At 41.3% G+C, this 23,045-nt stretch overlaps 1 protein-coding gene across 1 annotated transcript in view; it reads right to left on the bottom strand.

Annotated features, from left to right (window-relative positions):
* Positions 1–23,045, bottom strand: part of LOC311064464 (contactin-associated protein-like 5) — a gene marked incomplete at both ends in the record, with an annotated part of 145,723 nt that overhangs the window by 99,241 nt on the left and 23,437 nt on the right. Inside the window, 3 exon segments of the mRNA XM_084084294.1 lie at positions 16,430–16,436; positions 16,544–16,737; positions 19,774–19,884. Of these exon segments, the coding sequence (XP_083940420.1) occupies positions 16,430–16,436; positions 16,544–16,737; positions 19,774–19,884 (312 nt within the window).

The following is a 23,045-nucleotide window of genomic DNA, read 5'->3' as shown; positions in this document are numbered from 1 at the left end:
GAATGTTGTAATTGTTTGAAAGCATCTTTGAAATAATAACATTTTTTTTCATGTGTAGGAAACGAAAAAAAAGGGGGATATTTAACACGCGACCCATAAAAATTGGTCCTCCGAGCCGGTGTCTGGAAACAGTGTCTTAATGAACAGCGGCATATGGAGGAGGGACGCTGAACAGTGGCATGGCACATGGAGGAGGGATGCTGGTAAAGTGGCACAAATGACTGTACGCTGCAGTGAGGGGAGGAGACACACAATCACACACACAATCACACACACACACACACACACACACACACACACACACACACACACACACACACACACACACACACGCAGGCGCGCGTGTCTCAGAGGGGCCGTGAGTGCAGCGAGATGTGTCTCCTTTGTAGATAATGAAGGAGACAGTACTACAAGGTAACTATTAAAGCCGTTACCGTGATTTATGCCAGTCCGTCCCTATTTTGAGCAATTTAAGTGGAGCCTGGTGACTGAGTCTTAGCGGAAATGCAAGCTAAGCACTTACGGCCCGGGCATGTTAACTCATGTCTGGTGCGAGGAGAGGAGAGAGAGGCATTAATAATTTCGCTGGGGGGTTTAACGCATCCCCGTTTTCCGAGGCGTGCGTATATTATTACAGCTGCTGCTCGGGAGGGGAAAAGAGCATCTCAGGCGAACGGGAGTATATAGAGAAGCAACGGATGCCCTCATCAAAAAACATGGATTACATATTCATGTATATGAATCAGCCCAGGAACTTATTACATTTACTACAATTTATAGCCATTCATTGGGCGATCTGGCTTATGAAAAATATCCCATTGTTTGTTCTCGTCTTTTGTGTGTAAATAACCCCGGCCTGGTCTTTCATGGGGGGGGGATTGGGCCAACAGCTGACACACAAAAAAGAAAAAAGAAAGAAGCTATACACTTCACTGTCAAAGCTGTTTCTTAACCCTTTAAGACCGGCAACGCATTTTTTCAAAAAATAGCAGATATACAAGTTCCGCGCTGTGAGCTTGTAGAGTAGCAATTTTTTTGAAATTTGTTTTTGGACATCTTGGAATATAATATATTTTTAAAGTGATTTGTAAAATATTTTGTTCCAGGGACCCCCAGAAGCAAAGATTTGAGTTACAAATCTTCGCTTTAAAAAAATATACATGTTCAAAGATTTACACACATTTTTCGGGGATTTTTCAAAAATAGCAGATCTACAAGCTCTATGAGCTTGTATATCTGCTATTTTTGAATAGCCAAAGACATCTTAAAATGACACACAACAGATGCGTTCCCGTCTTCCCGGTCTTACTGGATTAACATTCAAATAGATTCAATTAAATTCACATTCAAATGCAAAAAAAAAAACTGTAATCTGGCAGTCCGCCGCCGACGCATGAAAACGAAAGTGTTCGGGGGAGTGGAGTCAGCGTAATAGGCCATGTTGATGCCAGTCATTTTAGAATAGACTGTCTGTCTAGTTAATGTGATGAGCCTAATGGACGCCCCGGCTAAGGCTAGAGTGTCGCTTGCCTCAGCCCCCCCCCACCCCCTCTCCACCCCCCCCACGCATCTCCCCAGCACTTCATTAAGCTGACTTAGCAACAGCTCCGACACAAAATCTATGTGCGTCATTATCCCTCAAGTGCAACACACCACCCCCCCCTCCTCCCTCAGGACTATGGGTTCATCGGTCCCTGTGTGGAACACCGTGGCGGGTGGAGGACCGGGGGTGTTGTTGCCAGATTGTGTGAGAAAAAAATATGCAACCGTGTCTATGAAAACGAGCCCAAAAGGAGCGACTATATAGGCCGCATGAGAACTTTAAACCTACAGTACACTGTAGGCTACATACATACATACATACATACATACATACATACATACATACATACATACATACATACATACATACATACACGAAAATGAAAATAGCAGATCTACAAGCTCACAGCGCGTCGCGATGCAACACGCTGTGAGCTTGTAGATCTGCTATTTTCCCAAAAATCTTGAAATAAAATGTGAAATATTTGGAAGATATTTGAAACATTCTAACAACTCAAATCTGGTACGGGGCTCCCTGGTATAAAACATTTTCGGATGGAGGTTCGGAACAAATACATAATTAATATGGGGGTTGTATCAATGACATGAAAATATTTGAGAACCAATGGTTTAAATTATAAAAAAATAAAAGAAACTGGAAGCGAGCCCAAAAAAGCAACTACACTTTAGAAACAAGCCCCAAAAAACATCCCCAAAAAAACATCCCCGCAACAACCAATATTTACGAGCAACATTACAGAAAGAGAAGCCTATAAAGTTGCGTACAATAAGCAGACGTGGCAACACCGGGTGAGGACACCCTCAACCTCCCATGACTTTCGCCTTTCTCTTTCCACCGTCGGAAAGAAAAAATCAAAACAATAACAAAAAAGGACACCCACGCGACTATACATCCTCCCAATTACGACACCAGACGCGCAGCAGGGTTCTCTTGGAAAAAAAAAAAAAGAAAACCTGGAGGGAGTCTAATTTAACGGGCCCTCGAGAACAGCAGAGCTACAAGCTCAGGACGCGTCGCGGGAGCGACGCGCCCTGAGCTTGTAGCTCTGCTGTTCGCGGGCGAAAGCGTCAATTACGTGCGCTTCCTCCCCGGAGGAGAGAGGAGAAGCACACAGGGCTTGAGGGGTTGAGTCATATTGTTCACGTAAACAGTCCCTCTCTCTAACCCCCACGGCGACTTCATTATTTTTATTCTTGTATCGACTGGGCTTCCTGTTCATTAAAGCCTCTTTACTCTCCTCTTCCACCATGCAGCGCTGGGGGAGGAGGAGGAGGAGGTCCCCCCGGTGTCACTCACTGCATGCTCTACGCCATGCATGTGCAATCACACACAATCATGTGTTTGTTTTTGCTGTATACCCACATGTGTACTGTTTCTATGTATGTATCTATGTACATTATCTATGTAACCATGTATGTATGCATTTATGCATTCATGTATTTGTATTTATGTATCTATTTATTTATGTATGTATGTATCTATGTATCTGTGTATCTACATATCCACGTGTCTATGTATCTATGTAACTATGTATCTATGTATCTGTGTATCTACATATCCACGTATCTATGTACAGTAAGTATGTATGTATCCGTGTGTGTGTGTGTGTGTGTGTGTGTGTGTGTGTGTGTGTGTGTGTGTGTGTGTGTGTGTGTGTGTGTGTGTGTGTGTGTGTGTGTGTGTGTGTGTGTGTGTGTGTGTGTGTGTGTGTTATGTTTTTAATTTTACTTACAATGACATGCCCAAAATAGGGATTGATTATTAATATGTTTTGTAATTAAATGATCAATTATCGATTATTTCTTGTAATCGATTAAGTTCAATTTACTCTTGCACTTTAATCTCCCACTATATCTGCAGTCTCCCCTCTCTCCCTATCTCTCTCTCTCTACTGTAGGCCTACAGTATGTGTGTGTGTGTGTGCGTGTGTGCGTGCGTGCGTGCATGTGTGCATGCATGTGCGTGCGTAAACATACACGCACGCACGCACGCACGCACACAGTATATATATATATATATATATATATGTATATATATATATATATATATATATATATATATATATATATATATATATATATATATATATATATATATATACATATATATATATATATATATATACATATATATATACATATATATATATATACATATATATATATATATATATACATATATATATATATACATATATATATATATATATATACATATATATATATATATATATATATATACATATATATATATATACATATATATATATATATATATACATATATATATATATATATATATATATATATATATATATATATATATATATATATATATATATATATATATATATATATATATATATATATATATATATATATATAGAAGAGGAAGTAATCACTCCATAGGGGCCTCTCTCTCTCCGTGGCCTGTGAATGTGTTCATGAATGGCGTGTCCTCCATAGCCGTGAGCGGCCGGCCGCCATGGGTCCCACAGCCAAGTACAGTGCAGTGGGTGTCCGTGTGAACACACACGGGTGCTTATGATCTATCTATTCTATTTTATATCTATGGACTCAAAGGCTCATTGACCAGCTCATTAACCAAGGCAGAACATACTGCAGTGGAGGCAGAGCTGGGCTCTCTATATTGAGCTGTATGACCTCAAGCACCAGTGAATGAAAAAATGAGAAATAATAAAATCCAATTACCTCGCTGTACTAATCCCAAAGGGACACTAAATCACGGCTACACACAAAGTCACGTGACCCAAAGCAAACCAGCGTTAAGAGTAGACGTCTCCAAAGGCGGGGCTAGAAGAAGTACTCGGATATTTTTTACTTGAGTAAAAGTAGCAATGCCGCGATATGAAAATACTCTGTTACAAGTAAAAGGCCTGTGTTAAAAATGTTTACTTGAGTGAAAGTACAAAAGTATTGGCATCAAAATATACTTGAAGTACCAAAAGTAGAAGTACAAAAATGTTTGAAAATAGCAGATCTACAAGCCCACAACGCGTCGCGATGCGACGCGTTGTGGGCTTGTAGATCGGCTATTTTAAAATAGCCTAGGTATAAAACAGGGCTAAAGTGGTTAATGTATGTTTTATGATGTAATACTTTATATCTGCAAAGTAACTTGTAACTAAAGTTTTTAAATCATTGTAGTGGAGCAAAAGTACAATATTTGCCTCTGAGATGTAGTGGAGTAAAAGTAAAAGTACCTCAAAATTGTACTTAAGTACAGTACTTGAGTAAATGCTCTTAGTTACTTTACACCACTGCTCAAAGGCGCTCGGGTGGCGCGGTGGTAATGTACCTGCCCACCACCCCCGAGTCTGGGGGTTCGAATCCACCGTGTTGTATTATCCGGCTTTGCAGAGTGTCTATAGACCCGTTAACAGACGACGTCACACTGATAAGAACCAGTATGCGTGCAACCAGTATGCGTGCAATGAAACCCATTCTATCAGGTCTCACTAGGACGCGCCTCACCAGCCAACACACAAGAGGGGGTTGGGGTGTGCTGAAACCAGCGCACCCCAAAACAACAGGTTGGGAATTGATTGAGTGAAACAATCACCTGGGCGTCCAGTCTCAATGTTGGTAAACAAATAATTGGTCTATAGCATTGGTTCTCAAAGTGGGGTCCGGGGACCCCCAGGGGTACTTGAGGGGGTTCCAGGGGGTCCCCAGCTAAATGATGGACAGGAACCAAATGGACCCTTATGGGTCTGTAACTCTGAGTGTCCAAATGGAACAAAATGGACCCTAACGGGTCCATTTGGTTCCATGTGTACACTCTCAGAGTTAAATTAACATTGATTTTACTATATGAATTGGGGTCCCAGAGATATAAATGCAATTAAATGGGGGTCCGTAGCCCTAATGCATGTCAAACTGGGGGTCCTTGAAATTAAAATGGTTGAGAATCACTGCTAGAGCCGTAACAATCGTCTCTTATGGGGGTCCCTGGCATATCTTTTCAAATGGGGGTCCGCGGGCTAATAAGTGTCAATTTGGGGGTCCTTGACATGAAAAAGTTTGAGAACCACTGGACTATAGGAACACAGTTTAGCCTGTGTTCGGGGGAGAGGAGCCGGGGCGGGGGGCAGGGTGATATTATAGTCACCGCACGTAATCCTATGGGCTGGGACGGCACCTGTGTTGGGCGGGAGGAGTAGGATGGAGGTTCTACGTCCTCCCGGTGGGGGCTTGTCAGGATCTGCATTGCTTGTGTTGTTTGTGTGTTGTGTGTTTGTAAAGGTTGACCAAGCGGCCAAGGCTCCCAAAATTAACAAGTTCAGAATGTACAGATCGTTGAGTTTTATTTCTCTCACACCTCCGGTAAACAGTCCAATATGCGGCAGGTAGATACCCTAACACTAGACAGAAAAATAGACTTACAAAAATGATAGAATTTCTTAAAAGCACAACTAAAGACAACAAACCATACAGTGACTGCACAACAAGGCTATCCCTTAACTAAGGGCCCTGGCAGCTCTGTCTCACGGCTGTTAACGCTTTGCTTGCCAAGTTCAACCAACTGACTGTCACTTGCAGCCTCCCTTAAATAGGGAGTGGATCCTACCACAAGCACAGAAACAATTAACCTTAAACTGAGCTTATCTACAAGCTTACAACTATCTGATGAATAAATAACCTACCACAGAAATAGATGTTGTACCTTAAACTAAACACCATGTTGGGTTTGCATTTACTTAAAAAAGACATAGAAATACTTCGCTTATTAACATTGTCAAACACCCCTCCTCCTCTACAGTACTTGGCACGTTCCACCCCTTCTTAAACCAAATGGACTGGCCCTGCTCTGTTTCGGCAGTTACAAGTCAGATTCAGAGGGAGCCAGTACTGCAGAGGAAAGACCAGGTGATAAACAAACATTTCATATCAGTTCTAATAAACCGTGTTATCATAAACATACAGTTTGAACCCCTGAAGTCTGTGTTATTTCTACATTTGAATGAATAGGTAAAAATCACATCATGCTACAAACTGTCCCTTAATTCCCACTTAGTGTGTCTATGTATAGGGCACGGGCTTCCCTGTGTTGATTGTTCTTGAGTTTCCCATGTGTCTTGTTAGTTCCCAGTGTATTTATACCTGTCTGTTCCTTGAAAGCTTTGTTGAATTATTGTGTTTTGAACCTGAGTTTCCAAGTCTGTTCGTGTTTGCTGTTTTTGCTCTCCGGCTAACTTCTGTTTATGAAACTCTGTCTTCCACTTCAAGATTCTGACTTCCTTGCATTTGGGTCCTACTAGAAAAACGGCTTGACAGGGCTCCACACTGGCAGGTGAGTCAGTGACAACACAAAGAAATGTGTGTGGGGAGGAATTCATTTGCATAATATATTGAATAAGTTAGGGAGAAAAAGAGGTAAAAAAAAAAAAGGGGGGGGGCTTTCCAAATATGTTTTTTTTTTGTGCCAGAACATGCATTTAAAACATTGCGTCCCTCTTTTGTGGCAAACATTCAGCACACATACTCGATCTATAAGCTCACAAACATGTTTGTGCCAGTACTGAACATGGTTTACAAAACAAACCATGGACAAAATATTACCCCTATTCTGGGCCGAATATTAGTCGAAAATAGCCGACCTACAAGCTCACAATGTATGGCATTGCGAGCTTGTATATCGGCTATTTTCAGCGACGATAGTTGGTGTAGAGGGAAAAAAGGAGAGGGGACTTATTATGGCGAAGCGTGCACCAGTCAACTTCTGTGGGATTTAACCACTTGGAATCTATATTCCGGGGGGAACATTAGCCAAAAATTGCCGATCAACAAGTTCACAACGCATCGCGATGTGAGCTTGTAAATCGGCAATTTTTTGGGGGAAAACAGATTTGGTGTAGATGGAAAAAAGCAGTTTAAGTACAGAGACAACTCAGACACAGTTTACCAAGTCTAGATGACTTAAGTGGTTAAGCGGTTTTAAAGACACTATACAGTAGCGTATGAAGTTGTGAGGAAATTAAAGGTGCCAAAACGCATTCCCTTTCTGCCCTGTTATTTCTCCCGCCGAGTCACGTACGGCAACACCTTGACAACTTGAGAAGATATGGAAATGCAATTTATTTTAGCGCACCATCATCACAGCCCTGAGCCCACGCTTTCTATTCTGGCAACGATGCAATTAAGGTGCAGAGAAATCAGCCCGGTAGAGAAAAGATTAAGCAACCACTCAAGGTAACTTTGTATCCTCATTACAAATCCCACATGCATTTTACTGTACATTATTATGTCTAACAAATTGCACTGCCTGCTGTGCTACTAACGAGTGCTAGCATGAACGTTGGAACGGTGTATATATATATATATATAAAAAGGGTGGGGGGGAGGGGGATTCAATTCACGCATAGCATAACGTCACTGTTCAGGAAATGAAAGAAAAAAAATAACCTGTGTTCCAAATGGTTCAATGTAGTTATTATTTAGTCGCAAGCTCTCGTTGGTTAAATATTTATAAAACCAACACAGACTGAACCACAGACTGAAGCAGATCTACAAGCTTGTAGATCGTCTTTTTTTTTTTTTGCAACTTTTTTGTGACACTGTAGTATGATGATGAACTAGGGCATTAACGCCATTAAGACCGGGAACGCATCTGTGTCACTTTAGATTTCTTTGGGCTGTTCAAAAATAGCTGATATACAAGCTCATAGCGCGGCACCAAGTGCTGCACTATGAGCTTGTAGATCTGCTATTTTTGAAAGATCTTGAAAGTGTGTGCACATCTTTGAATATATATATTTTTTTAAACAACATTTTTAACCCAGATCTTTGCTTCTGGCTGGGTTTCCCTGGAACAAAATGTTTTGAGATGGGGGTCCGCGGCCAAATACAAAGCATTTTGGGGGTCCTTGACATGAAAAAGTTTGAAAACCACTGATATAGAAAGTCAGTTTTTCAGAAAACTGTTAGGATTTAGAAGAAGACATTTGTAGAATCGGCCTCAGGTCTTATTGGGTTAAATCACTGAACAACATGAGCAATTTGAAAAGTGAAGATATAAGGTTTCTGCCCGACAACAACGCTTACAAACAAAATGCGTCTTTCTTCACACACAAGACTCGTTCTGCAACGAGGAGGATAGCAATCAGCAGCCCTAGACCCTCTGCCGGGAAGTGTTTTAACTTGCTCATTGAGCCTTGCCTAGGAGCTAATAGCCAATTTGTTTTACTCCAGCGTGGATTGAAGATTGCACACAGCAAAACAGAGGGGAAAATCACTTTCAGAAAGGCACTAAGACATAAGACCTCGACATATTCACCGAGAGACTAAGCTACCCTTAAAAGCCTCGGGGCAAAAAAACGTCTTCCCTCTAACTCCAGTCTTTCCCCAAACTTTTTCCAGCTCAAGAAAGATCCGAAAGAGGAATTTGGTGTTTCCTCCCCCGGGGACCCAAACTTACAAAGAAATACATTGTGAATTAACCGCTTGAGCCCTGGAAATAACTCTGCAACACAAGGCAATCATTGTGTGCAACACAATATATCAACACAATATATCAACACAATATATCAACACAATATATCAACGCAAATTGTGAGCTTAGATCTGCTATTTTCCAATTTCAAAATGTATTATTGGTATTATTATTTTGGTTTTGTTTGGTTTTGTTGTTGTTTTTTTGGGGGGGTGGTTCAGAAATGATTTAGAAAAATGTTTCTTCAGAAGTGTTTCATTTTTATCTTTTAAAATAATAATAGGCTAATGACAAGGAAAGGAATGGATATTTACCCGCGACCCATAGAAATGGCTCTGAGACCCCAAAGATGGGTTCCGACCCACTATTTGGGAAACGTCCACTCCGCTCCCAAACCAATATAATCTCTGAACGCCTCCGCGTCTCTTATCAAACGGAACAAAACACATCCAGATGTAGGCCAGGGTTCAGGTCACTCTGCGCTTCACACAATATATTGCTCAAACAAAGTCCAGATTTCATCAGCTCAAAGCTCAGCCCCTCAGCCCACAGACACACGCACCAGTCATTTTCTCATCTCTACCTTTTTTTCCTTGGCGTTTCGCTAATTAGGTTATTAACAGCTTGTAGTCGCTGGCGCCGTTCATGTTGTTTCACACCTCTTGTGCAATCCCCATCGTGCCCTTACGCTTCTTAGACTAGCCCATTAAGACCTGAGGCCATTCTTAAAAAGGTTTTTTGAAAAAAATCTAAAACATTTTTTTTTCAAGATTTTTCAAAAAAATAGCAGATCTACAAGCTCATGGCGCGGCACTCGGTGCCGCGCCATGAGCTTGTAGATCTGCTATTTTTGAATAGCCAAAGAAATCTAAAGTGACACAGATGCGTTCCAGGTCTTAATGGGCTATAGTTAGTCAGACTCCCACAGACAAAAGAAGAAGGAGGAGGATTTGCACGGAAAGATAATTATGTTATCCAGTAATATAAGACCTTAGGTGTGAATCTGAGGGAGGGGGGTGGGGGGGGGGGGTACCACGAAAGCGGAGGGGAGAGTGAGAGAAAACTAAGTGGGAAAGGTGAAACAAGGTGCTATCAGAAAGCGAGTATAGATGTACTAAATGTAGGGGTGCAAGAGTATATCGAACTAATCAACTTAATAGATTACAATAAATAATCGATAATTGATCATTTAATTACAAATAATCTATCAGTAATCGGGCATGTCATTGTAGGCGAAAAGTAAAAGAAAAACACAAATAGCCTGTAGCAAATTGTATTGTTTTTGCACGAACGTTGTGTGACAAAGTATAACATAACGTGTGCGGCTAATCAATATTCGTTGATACAACCGATTACCTGATTAAGCGGAAAAGTAATCTATTGATCGATCCGGCGGGGGAAATTGAGTCGCCAGAGGCAGCACAGCAGTTCAGATACAGTTACAGAGTCAAGTATTGTGAGACATAGCAGGGTAAAAACATCTCACACACACACACACACACACACACACACACACACACACACACACACACACACACACACACACACACACACACACACATACACAGCGCCATCGATAATGAACATAGTATTATGAAAGTATACAATAATGGAGTAATAGAATAAGAAGAAAATAATCCACTCCACAGCCTACTCTAGTGTTGGTGTGTATTAAAGGACGACTTCACCCATTTTCAACCTGTCTTCATATAATAGGCCCTCACTAATGCTCATGATAAAATGGTACAATTTTGTTCTACTTGGTCTGTGTCTCATAGGAGGACTGTGGACAGTCCAGAAACCTGTCTACCAGTGACATCATCATTAGGCAGGATTTTTTTTTTCAACAAGATTTAAAACATTTTATTTAGATTTTTATTAGCGCTAGAACAATGGCTTCTATTATTGCATTGCAACTTTCCAGGAATACAAAGCCTGCAGTTTCTATTAGCTTGGATTCCCCATCGATGATGTCACTGGTAGACGGGTTTCTGAACTGTCCACAGCTCTCCTACGAGACACAGACTGAGTAGAAAAAAATGGTACAGTTTTATCATGAGCATTAGTGAGGACCTATTATATGAAGATAGTTTGAAAATGGGTGAAGTCGTCCTTTAACGTGAAAGAATGTGTCTGTCTGTCTGTATGCATGTATAAGTATATGCTGGTGCATTGCTTGCACCTCTTGCAGCCATGGCTGTGCATAACATTGATGAATACATCTCAACACAGTCTGAATTCTTGTGTTTTTGTCTCGAGGGTTGAACATTTTTTTTTCAGGGAGAGAGCTTGCAGCAGTCCTTTTGCAGCTTGTTCTCTCATTAGCCCCTCAGACCAGGTACAGGCAGCGCCAGCCTCTTACCTTTGAACTGCACTTGTTAAAATGCCAGACGGACGTCAATTAATATCTCCCAAAAGGCAGAGGTTAAAGGCGCGGTTAGCCACCTTTGGAGTGAGTTTTCATTAGGCGCTGTGTCTCTAATTAGCTGCCACTCATCAGTACGCACGCCGTCTTTATATCCCAGTCCGTAAAGAGATATCTGCTGGGTCACGTAGCATCACAGGCAGGGGAGTCTGACGGACCATGACTCAGACTGTGTGAGTGTGTGTGTGGTGGACGAAGCTACTCTGTAACTTTCCTGCTCTATACCCCGGATTTGAACCCGGCCGGATCCCCTGCGCAAATGCTGAAATCTTCACCACTGAGCTAACAGAGCCTGCCTGCTTGCTCAAGGGGACGAATAGATTATTTACCTTCAGGTCAGAATTCGTGTCAAACCAGAAGCAAGATTGTGCTAGAGGTCGTGTCTAACCTAGACATGTGTCTAGGTAACCTAGACACATGTCTCAGTAGAACAGTAGGAGGACCAATTACAACCGGGTGCATTTCGCCTTTCCGACGTTAACGAACCCTATACCTAACCCTAATCCTAACCCTAACCGCACGCGGAAGCCACTAGTCGGAGTGGCGAGATGTCGGAATGGAAGGAGCACCCCAATACAACCACCCCAATTGAATAAGTTATATTGTGTTAATATTCTCTACCATACAGATTGAACAAAATAACAGTGTATACATTTTTTTTTACAGATTTAAATGAAAGTACTGTAGCAGTACTACAATATTAAAATAATGTGTTACAAGTAACATTTTTGAAAAACGGACATACTCCAGTATACTAAAAGTACCTTGAGTAAATGTACTGTTACGTTCCACCACTGTCTTTAAGTGACTGTGTGTGGGCAACTGTTTGTGCGATTATGTCTGCTTAAAAGATGTCAACAAAACCAGACCTTTCACGTTCCCTGGTTTTCAATTTTCCGAAGACTTGAGCCTGACAACTGGTTCTTATGATGGCTATAGACATTCTGATGTGTCACGTTTTAAGCGGTTCCAGCCGCTTCTCCGTCTGACTTTGTGTGTGTTTCAGTGGCGCAGCCAGAACGCTATACACGAATCCATGGAGCGCTGCCCTGCGCGCAGCCATTGCTGCGGTGTCAACGCTCCGCGGACGCGACACCGCAGCAATGGCCGCCTGCAGGCAGCGCGTCTGTGGATTCGTCTATAGGCTGGGCCTGAGCAGGAGCGGGTGGGCACGCATGCAGGGCGAATATTGGGCATTTTTGAGCGTTTTTTTGTTACTTTATTTCGGTTTTAGGGTTAGGGTTATGTTATTTAATTCTTCTTTTACCGGATTTTACCTGATTTTACCGATCTTTTATCAAAAAATGTATCAAAAAAAAATAAAATAAAAAATTTACAAAACTTTTTTTTTTTTCAAAATCGATTGGGTGGGCCAGCTTTCTATGTGGGTGGGCCACGGACCACCCATGGCTGCGCCCCTGGTGTGTTTAAGTATGAATGCGGCAATAACAGCTGCAACTGATTGCAACACAAAGCTGCAACTAATTACACTAATTTAAGAGGGAGGGAGAGAGAGAGAGGCAGCAGCAGCTTGCTTGATCTTTAATTAGCAGTATTTGCAACACCTGGGTGTGCTGTGCAGCATTGCTCACTTCAACGCTGCATGGGTGTGACACAAGGGGCAAGGCTTGGATATTTACGATGAGGCCAACACGGAAGCTTATGAATGGCCAGAGTGGCGCTATTTTACCCTGCGCCGACCTGAAGTGTCAGAAAGAATTTATTTTAGCGGAAGTGAATGGGTTTTTGACAAACTTTAGACTAGATTTTCTTACCGTAATAAAAATTGTCATAAATTCTATATGCTTCGACGTCGCTAGTTTAAAGTCTCCTTTCAATCATCATGATATGCGTTTTGCTAAATTATGGTCCCATTTATTCTAAAATTGACGATAAAGTAGGCTATGCTCCAGGAGGGGCGGGATGATTTGATTGACAACCTACACAACCAATAGCATTCATTCCCCGCCCCCGCTCTTGATTGACAAGCTACCCAACCAATAGCATTTTTGGGGGTGTTTTCCGGTTCGCTGGTCACGTGTCTGGTCTCAACCAATAGCGTTTGAGTTCCGGCGTGGCCAACTGTATATATTAACGATGGAGGAATGCATGTTCCTGAACTATCGGCTTCATTTTCGTTCTGTAGAAAGCAGGGGAGTGGCTTTGTCCATTCTTTTTTACAGTCTATGGTGTGACATTTGTCAGTTGAAAAATTATTTTCTGTGAATGACGAAGAAGCCTCTCGGCTATGAATTTAGCTATGACATTTATTTTAAGTACTTATTAAATTCCTTGTCAAGGAATTGAAAAGTCCCCCCCCCCACCCTCTCTCGCATTCTCTCTCTCTCTATCTGCGTGTCTCTCTCTCTCTCTCTGTTTATCTTGCTCTCTTGCTCTCTCACCTGCTCTCACACCTTCGCTCTCTCTCGCTCGTGAACTGTACACAAAGGGTAAGAGCCCCCCGGCCATGTTCAGGGGCAACCTAGAGTTTACCTTGAATACAAACACGCCTCTCTCCACCAAGGCTGCAATACTGTACAGAGAGTCATTTCCTTCTCCCAGTCCTTTGGGAATCGGGGAGAAGCAGATAACGGAATTACGGGGAATCAATGTGACTACAAAAACAAACTAATCAAATACTCGTTGGACCGCTCAACAAAACTATTCTCGAAGAGAAAACAGGCTTTACGATTGTGTGATTATACACGTACACAAACAATGCACATATTGAAATGATCAGTGGTGTAAAGTAACTAACTACATTTACTCAAGTGCTGTACTCACGTAAAATGTTGAGGTATTTTTTACTTTAGTGGAGTATTGCCAATGTTCAATACTTTTACTTCTACTCCGTTACATCTCTGAGGAAAATATTGTACTTTTACTCCACTACAATTATTTGAAAACTGCAGATATAAATTATTACATTAACCACTTTAGCCCTATTTCATACCTAGGCTATTTGAAAATAGCCGATCTGCAAGCTCACAACGCGTCGCATCGCGACGCGTTGTGAGCTTGTAGATCTGCTATTTTCAAACATTTTAGTACTTTTACTTTTGGTACTTTAAGTACATGTTGATGTCAATACTTTTGTACTTTTACTCAAGTAACATTTTGAACACAGGCCTTTTACCTGTAACAGAGTATTTCTACGTTGTGCTATTGATACTTTTACTCAAGTAAAACAAATTCATACTTTTTCCACCACTGGAAATAATGTCCTACTGATGTTTTATGGTTTATATAAATTCATAGTTATTGACGTCATTGGTATCTATAGGTTTAGTCACTCCCAAGGTTATTGTCATTCACTGTCCATCGCTGTGGCAAAAGGTTTTTTTCCAGATGCAAAGTGTTTTGTTCAGGACACATTGTGTCTGATTTTGTCTTTCATTATCACAGTCCATTGTACTGTAAATAATACATTGTCAAAGATCTGTGGAGGAGAGTAAATAATTCAAAAGAGTGGCGGACATGCTGTTCAACTTCACATCTGCATGTACTTTAAATAACTTTTAAACGCTGAAGGAAACAGAGCTACACAAGTCGCAACACACCAGAACATCTCCGCTGAATAATATGAGGATTAAGCCAGCAACACTGCCTTGTACCAATTTTCACCTCTAATGCTTCTGCATTAGAGATTGTTGTTGTTTTTCCACTTATTTAAACATTCCGATAACAATATAGGTAGATTGTAACTGGGGGGTGATAAAGATTGAATGGCACGTGACAAAATAGTGTGTGCTATGTTTTGAGACATTGACCCTGTGCACGTCATGTGCACGCTGTGTGAAATAACTACACTGTTACACACTGTAGGGTTGTACCTAGAATGACGTGGCATTGCTCTCAATAGGAAACCTTGTACTGCAGTAATGTCCAAAACGTTCTTTTCAGGAAATGGAAAACAATAACCCGTATTTCAATGGATATTGATATCATTTAGTCACAAGCTCTTGTTAGTGCTTTACATTGGCTAAATACATATTAAGCCCACAGACAGACGCGACCACTTCCACTTAAAATCTCCAAACTCTTGAGTCTATTTTTGCTACTTTTGAGTGAGCGACTCTCTTAAGGTACACAGTATGAAGAAACCTAAAAACATCTTCAGAACTACATCAGCACATCAGCAGGCCAGACTAGTCAGGCAAGCGACACCGTCAATTATACATTAAGGTTAATGTGATCATTTCCACGGAGTGCTATCTCTAAAAAACAGATTGGTCATTTTGATCAAATCTCACACCAAAGTTCTAACATAATCATATACACCCTACTGCAGTGGTAGGAGTTTTAACACACTATATACATTCAAGTCAATAAGCCTTATGATTAAATAAAAGTGGTGGTGGCATATACAGTAGCCATGTGTAAATTCCTGTAATCTACTGCACAAAATATAATAATAATAATTATATGTATACTTAAAATGTCCTTTAACTCTTTAAGACCGGGAACGCATCTGTGTGTCATTTTTAGATTTCTTTGGCTATTCAAAAATAGCAGATATACACATATGAGCTTGTAGATCTGCTATATTTTTTTATCGTGAACATTTTGTGCAAATCTTTGAATATATATATATATATATATATATATATATATATATATATATATATATATATATATATATATATATATATTATATATATATATATATATATATATAATATATATTATATATATATATATATAATATATATATATATATATATATATATAATATATATATATATATATATATATATATATATATAATATATATATATATATATATATATTTTTTTTTTTTTTAAAGCGGACATTTGTAACTAAAATCTTTGCTTCTGGGGATCTCTGGAACAACATATTTTGAGATTTCATGTTTTATTTTTTAAATTTATTTTATATAAAACATAGGATTTAGAAAACATTTTTAGTATCGGCCTCAGGTCTTAATGGGTTAAATATTCTATAAAAAAAATAATCATAGAACCAACCATCTGACTTGTATGACAAAGAGATACACAAATAAAATCACACTAGAAAAAAGCATCAAAACAAGGCAATCATCCACGTTGTTGAGAGAGAGAGAGAGAGAGAGAGAGACTCACCCCGACTCCGTCCTCCTGCCGGTGTTGTTTCCAGGCCCGGCCCGTATCGCTGTGGAGCAGCAGGAAGCTGCTGACCCAGTCCGAGCTGTCGTAGCGCCCCTGTGTGGCCACGGCCGTCACCTCCACCCGGTCCCCGAGGTCCAGCTGCAGCCAGGGCTGTGTGTCTGTGACCAGGGGAGACCAACCGCCCGCTCCTACACAGAGAGAGAGAGAGAGAGAGAGAGGAGAGGAGAGCGAGAGGGAGAGAGAGAGAGAGAGACAAACAGACAGAGAGAGAGAGCGAGAGAGAGAAAGAGAAACAGATAAGAGAGAAAGGGATCCTTTTTAGCATTCAGTCGATGAACGGTGTATTGTTGTGGTTTATACACAAAGCCTTGCACTAGCTCTGCTGCCGGGGGGGGGGGGGGGGGGGGGCTCGCTTTGCAGGGAAGATGCTGAACTCACTGCATTGACGCCTGCGCTGGGAATAGTCTGTGATATTCTGCTCTTGTTTGTATAGAGAGAAAAGTGCACTGAGGTGAAGGAGAAGGATGTGTGTGTGTGCGTGCGTGTGTGCGTGCGCGTGTGTGTGTGTGGTGGGGGAGAGGGAGGGGGTGGGGAGTTGGGGTATTGTTGTTTGTGGAATGTCTAAGCACCCTTTGGTAAAAAAACATGTCAGGTATGTGAAGAACAAACCCCCCCCCCAAAAAAACAACAACAACCAAGAGCAACAAAACAACACAGTCTGTCAGTGTGGCTATATTTCATATGCTAACTGCACAACAACAGACGAGGGGCGCACCGCGCGCTACGCATGTAAAACACTAATATAAGCATGTGATGTGACGGCACTGTGTGACATTAGTTGTACACAACATTAATAAACACACATGTTTGTATTAGCCTGCTATACGTGTGAGAGAACAACATTTTGGGAGGATACTTTTATGAATGCAATTTTTGGGGATTTTTTTTGCCACCCTAAGCCTATAAAAGCCAGAGCTAGCCGATCCACAAGCTCACTGTAGATTTTGGTGCATGTCACCGGCACGCTTCTCATGTATCAGGCATAACTCTACCTCTGGTCCATAGCGTTAGAAGAAGTTCTCCTCAACGCTATGGTACTTTTGAGCCGTCGTGCGCACACCCCAGGCTATGCAGTCTCTCGTCTTTAGTCAAAATAATTTCGCTTCTCGCGACGGTTTTATGGAGTTGAAAGCCTACTTTCCCTAGTGTGAACATTCTGAGACCCCCACCTCACGTCTAAAATACACTTTTTGACCAAAATGTTAAATAATCCACCGGGATACTCCCCTACAGATCGTGTCAATGGAAATGTTCTATTATTTAACATTTTGGTCAAAACCTGTATCTTAGACGTGAGGTGGGGGGCTCCGAGTGTTCCCACTAAGGATGGAAAGTAGGCTTTCAACATCTTAAAACCGTCTTTGTTTTGATGAGTAGCGAAAGTGTATTTTAAATGTATTACTACAGGCGAGAGGCTGTGGCCACTGCGCTACAGGGGGTGTACGGGCAACGGCTCGGAAGTAGGCTACCACAGCGTTAATCAGGGACGTGCACATATAGACTCTAGGTGGTGCTAGAGCACCTGCCCTTTGCCCTCTTGACCAGAAGTGCCCTTTTTTTTCCAGTTTACAGCAGGGGTCTTCAACAGGGGGTCCGGGACCCCAAGGGGGTCCTCAGAGTTACTACAGGGGGTCCGCCAAATCTTTATGTGATATGTTTTTTCTTTTTACCATAACCACTCGAAACCTAGCATCCCTTTTCTGAGGAGAACTTTAGCCAAAAATAGCAGATCTACAAGCCCACAACGCCTCGCGCTGCGAGGCGTTGTGGGCTTGTAGATCGGCTATTTTTTGCAAAGAGGTATAGGTGTAGAGGGGAAAAAAGAGCAGACAAAGTAAACAAAAATAAGTATAATTTACTTGAGCGCCTGCCCCTCAAAATGTCTGTGCACGCCACTGGCGTTAATTAGAACACCTTCTAACGCCATGGACCAGAGCTAGCATAACTCCAACCCCAATACCTAAACCTGACCTCTAAATGCCGAATCCTATAACCCTACCTCCAACCTGGATCTTTTCCTAATTGTCAGCCTAACTGTATAAATAAATGTTTATAAAACCACCATTTTCTCTTGTGAGAACCAGGAAAGTGATCGTGATCGAAAGTGATCGTCGTTTTGCAAATTCTACTACACTTGTGGGGACATTTGGTCCTCACGAGTATAGTAAGACGGGTACACACACACGCACGCACGCACGCACGCACGCACGCACGCACGCACGCACGCACGCACGCACGCACATGCACGTACGCATGTAGCTACCACCCAGCTATCAAGCAGCAGAAGAAACAGGTCAGCTCCGGCAGAAAGGTTCATTACTCAGTTAGCTGTGGACCGCATGGGGGAAACTACACCAAGGGAGCAAGATGAGTGCAGAATATCAAACCTTAGGGTCTCCGTCACGGAGGAGGCATCGTTTTACCCCCCCACACCCCCCAGGGAGAGGGTTCATGATGTTTGTTACAAGCGTTGCGTTATGGAGTTTCGGCCACGGCTAAAAATAACCTGAGGTCATTCCGGACTGTTTTCTTCATCTCCGCTCCTCTCATGTTAGACTAATGTTTACCCCCCCCATCATCTTTTCGTCTTCAAGCATGTCTATTAGGGGTGGGCGATATGACTTCAAGTCAATATCACCATTATTTCAAACTTTTGCCTCGGTTACTTTTAATGACCGATTATTGAAAAATAAATAGTGAAAATAGGAGATCCACACAGCTCAAAACGCATTGCATCCCGACATGTCGCAGAGCTTGTAGATCGGCCATTTTCACACCCCACCTTTGCACAACGATCTTTATTACAGGGCTTAAGTGGTTGATCAGACTAATCAATTTAGTTGATTATGAAAAATCGGTTGGAAGTTTCTTCGTCAATTCATTGATATAAGAGATAAAAAAATTGTTACGCCTGCCTCTCGATTATTCAATGTGTCTGCATGAGCCAGATTAAGTCAGTTAGAGGTTCTGAATGTCGATTTCGAAAAGGTGTCTATACAGTATATTAGTATGTACACACAAATTAGGAATTAGCATTGTGCTTTTACACTTTTAAGCTAATATTGTCACGCTTCTAGTCCAACGCCTATGGGTGCATGGACTTGCTACAGTATGCTTGGACTTGCTACAGTATGCAATATTACTCCTGCCTGCATACTACTTACCATCTCTCCTGTTGAGTTTGGCGTAATAAGGAGCATTACGGACTGACGATTGAGAGGAGCTCTGGAATGAGGCTTGGGGCAGCACAGGTACAAGAGGACCGTTGCAGTTATCTGTTAGAAAAGAAAAAAAGAAAAAAAAGTATTCAGAGTGCAGAACGATGCGAGAGCATGAGTGACTCCATCAAACATCGATTTTCCTTTTCATAAAACCACACACAATACAGGCTCCTGGATCAACGTTGTAGATAGAATATATATATATATATATATATATATATATATATATATATATATATATATATATATATATATATATATATATATATATATATATATATATATACTGTAACTGTACACTGTAACTGTTGACCGACAGACAGACAGATAGGTCAGTGATTTTCAACCCTTTTCATATCAAGGTCCATTATTTATTCGCCATTTGAGCCACGGACCACCATATGATGAGATGTAGCCTCTCGGACCCCAAAACATATAGTATTTAGTTGTCGTTGGATAAGATTTTGTCCATAATTCCATGCTGTATTGATGTTGGTACGATAGGAGAGATAACAGGCAAACGTTGATCAAAATTACAATACTTCTACATTCTCTAACTGTGTAGACTAGATAGATAGATAGATAGATAATATCAATATAATATCTAATAAATCTAATATACAGCGATGTCGTTAGGTTTCCAATAAAGTGGTCACTGGTGGTCATTTGAATGAGTCCCACTAATCTTAGATTAGATGTCGGCCTATTTGACAGTGCAGAAGCATAATTGCCTTGATGCCGATAACATTAACGAGCGTCAACGAGCGTCAGCTGGACCCAGACAGACACACACAGCTGTAGTGCTCTAATTTGAAAGTGACTTGCAGATTTAGATCACTATCACAAAACATACATTAACCACTTCAGCCCTATATTCTCTCTCATTTCTCTCCAAAAGCCCTTGAATATGATGGAATATGATTAAGGATTACTGTGATTATGGTTAAGCTCACATTTCATATCACACACACCATACAGTTAGAACTCCTGTAACTTATTAAAAAATAGAAAAAAATAAAGACGTTTTTTCCTTTTTCAAAAAACCATACAGATATTTTCCGATATTACATTTTTATGCGAATATCGGCCGATAATATCAGGAGGCCGACATCCCTAATTAGAATTCTGCTCAGACACTCATATTACACTTATTTCAGTAAGTCATTACGGTTGCAAATGCCATCTGTACGTGTGAGTGGCCTCGGCGTCTCACGGCATCACAGAGACTGATGTGAAATACATTCCTCCTATAGTCCCCTGATGGATGGGGGGTTAGCAGTGGGTGTCAAACATGCACTCGTCGGGCCGGAGAAAACAAATGATGGAAAAATGCACCTTCAAGTCCTTGGTGGGAAATGCTGCTTATGGCTGAAAATACATCTTTTGCCTAAAAAAGTGCTGCGGTGAACCACGGCCGCGGAGAGTTTTAACCCTTTAAGACCGGGAAGGCATCTGTGTGTCATTTTTAGATTTCTTTGGGCTATTCAAAAATAGCAGATATACAAGCTCATAGCGCGGCACCGAGTGCCGCGCTATGAGCTTGTAGATCTGCTATTTTAGCAGAATTGTGAAAATGTGTGAAAATCTTTGAATATATATATTTTTCAAAGCGAACATTTGTAACTCAAATCTTTGCTTCTGGGGGATTCTACAAATGCCTTCTAAATCCTAACAGTTTTTTTTTTTTAAACGTATGTTGCTATAATCAGAGCAGTTCTCAAACTGTTTCATGTCAATGACCCCCAAAATGATATGTATTTGGCCATGGACCCCTATCTCAAAATATGTTGTTCCAGGAGCAAAGATTTCAAAAAAAAAATCTAAATATTCAAAAAGTTCCATATTGATATATTTCAAGTTTCCATGATCTTTCAAAAATAGCCCCAAAGTATACAATAATGGTTGAAAGTGGTTACATACACAGATGCGTTCCCGGGCTTACTGGGTTAAAGCAGGGTATTGTGAAAATAGCTGGTGGTGCTCCCTCACTTATCCACATCACAAATCTCTGCAACAGTCCATTAACTCAGGCAGTGACCCTTAAAAGGAGGACAGAAGGACCTGCAGTTCCTTCTGTGACTCTCTCTGCGCGCTCACGCGTATGTGTGTGTGTGTGTATACGCGCGTGTGTGTGTGTGTGTGTGTGTGCGTGTGTGTGTGTGTGCGTGCGTGTGTGTATTTATATCGTTGCTGTCGGGCAGAAACCTTGCACGTCCATACCTGTTACTTGACAAGAAAGTGACAAAAAAAAAACCTGTGTTCAAATGGTTCCAACGTAGTTGTTATTTAGTCTCAAAGCCACTTTCACTTTCAGGTTCAACGCTTTTCCAATATAGCAAAAATATTCTGGCTACTTTTGTTGTGACACTGTAGTATGATAAAGTAGGGCATTCATTTATGGGAAAAAGACATGAAATATGGAGATACAAGGTCTCTACTACCCGACAGCGACCGTGTGTGTGTGTGTGTGTGTGTGTGTGTGTGTGTGTGTGTGTGTGTGTGTGTGTGTGTGTGTGTGTGTGTTTTTTTGAGGACCAAACGTTCTCACAAGTATAGTAGAATTTGAGATATAGACATGAGGACCATTTTCCTGGTCCTCGCAAGAAAAATGGTTGTTTTATGGTTGATTGTTCTTTGTAGAGTTACGTTTACAACTAGAAAAAGATTCAGGTTGGGGTTAATATTAGGATTTAGAGGTTAGGTTTAGGGGGTCGGGTTGAAGATTTTTCCCATTTTATACTTAGTTGTGCGGCGATGGCACACACCGTAAAATGGCCGATCTACAAGCTCACAACGTGTCGCGCTGCGACACGTTGTGAGCTTGTAGATCTGCTATTTTTCGGCTTTAGACTTGCGGTTAAAAATGCCCCAAAGAAATCATAAATCAATCATAAAATCGGCTTCCTAAAATGTTGATGTCCTCACAAATGTAGTAGTACAAACTGTGTGTGTGTGTGTGTGTGTGTGTGTGTGTGTGTGTGTGTGCGCATGCGCGTGTGTGTGCGTGCGGTGTGCACATGTACGTGCATCTCCACGTGCATGTGCGAGCGTGTGTTCTTTATAATCCAGGCGTGTGAGATTAGAGTAGTTGCAGCATGCAGGAGGAGGAGATTACCAGGACAGTGATGTAAGCCTGCCAGTCTCGTCTTCCACTGATTCAGCCCTTCCTCCTGCCTATAGGTGTACATTAAGAGAGCAGTGGCGGACAAGGTACT

Source organism: Gymnoscopelus microlampas, assembly GCF_963454915.1.
Source record: "Gymnoscopelus microlampas genome assembly, chromosome: 17".
Taxonomy (NCBI): domain Eukaryota; kingdom Metazoa; phylum Chordata; class Actinopteri; order Myctophiformes; family Myctophidae; genus Gymnoscopelus; species Gymnoscopelus microlampas.
Note: the sequence above shows the minus strand (reverse complement) of the source record. Positions and strands in the feature narration are given on the sequence as shown.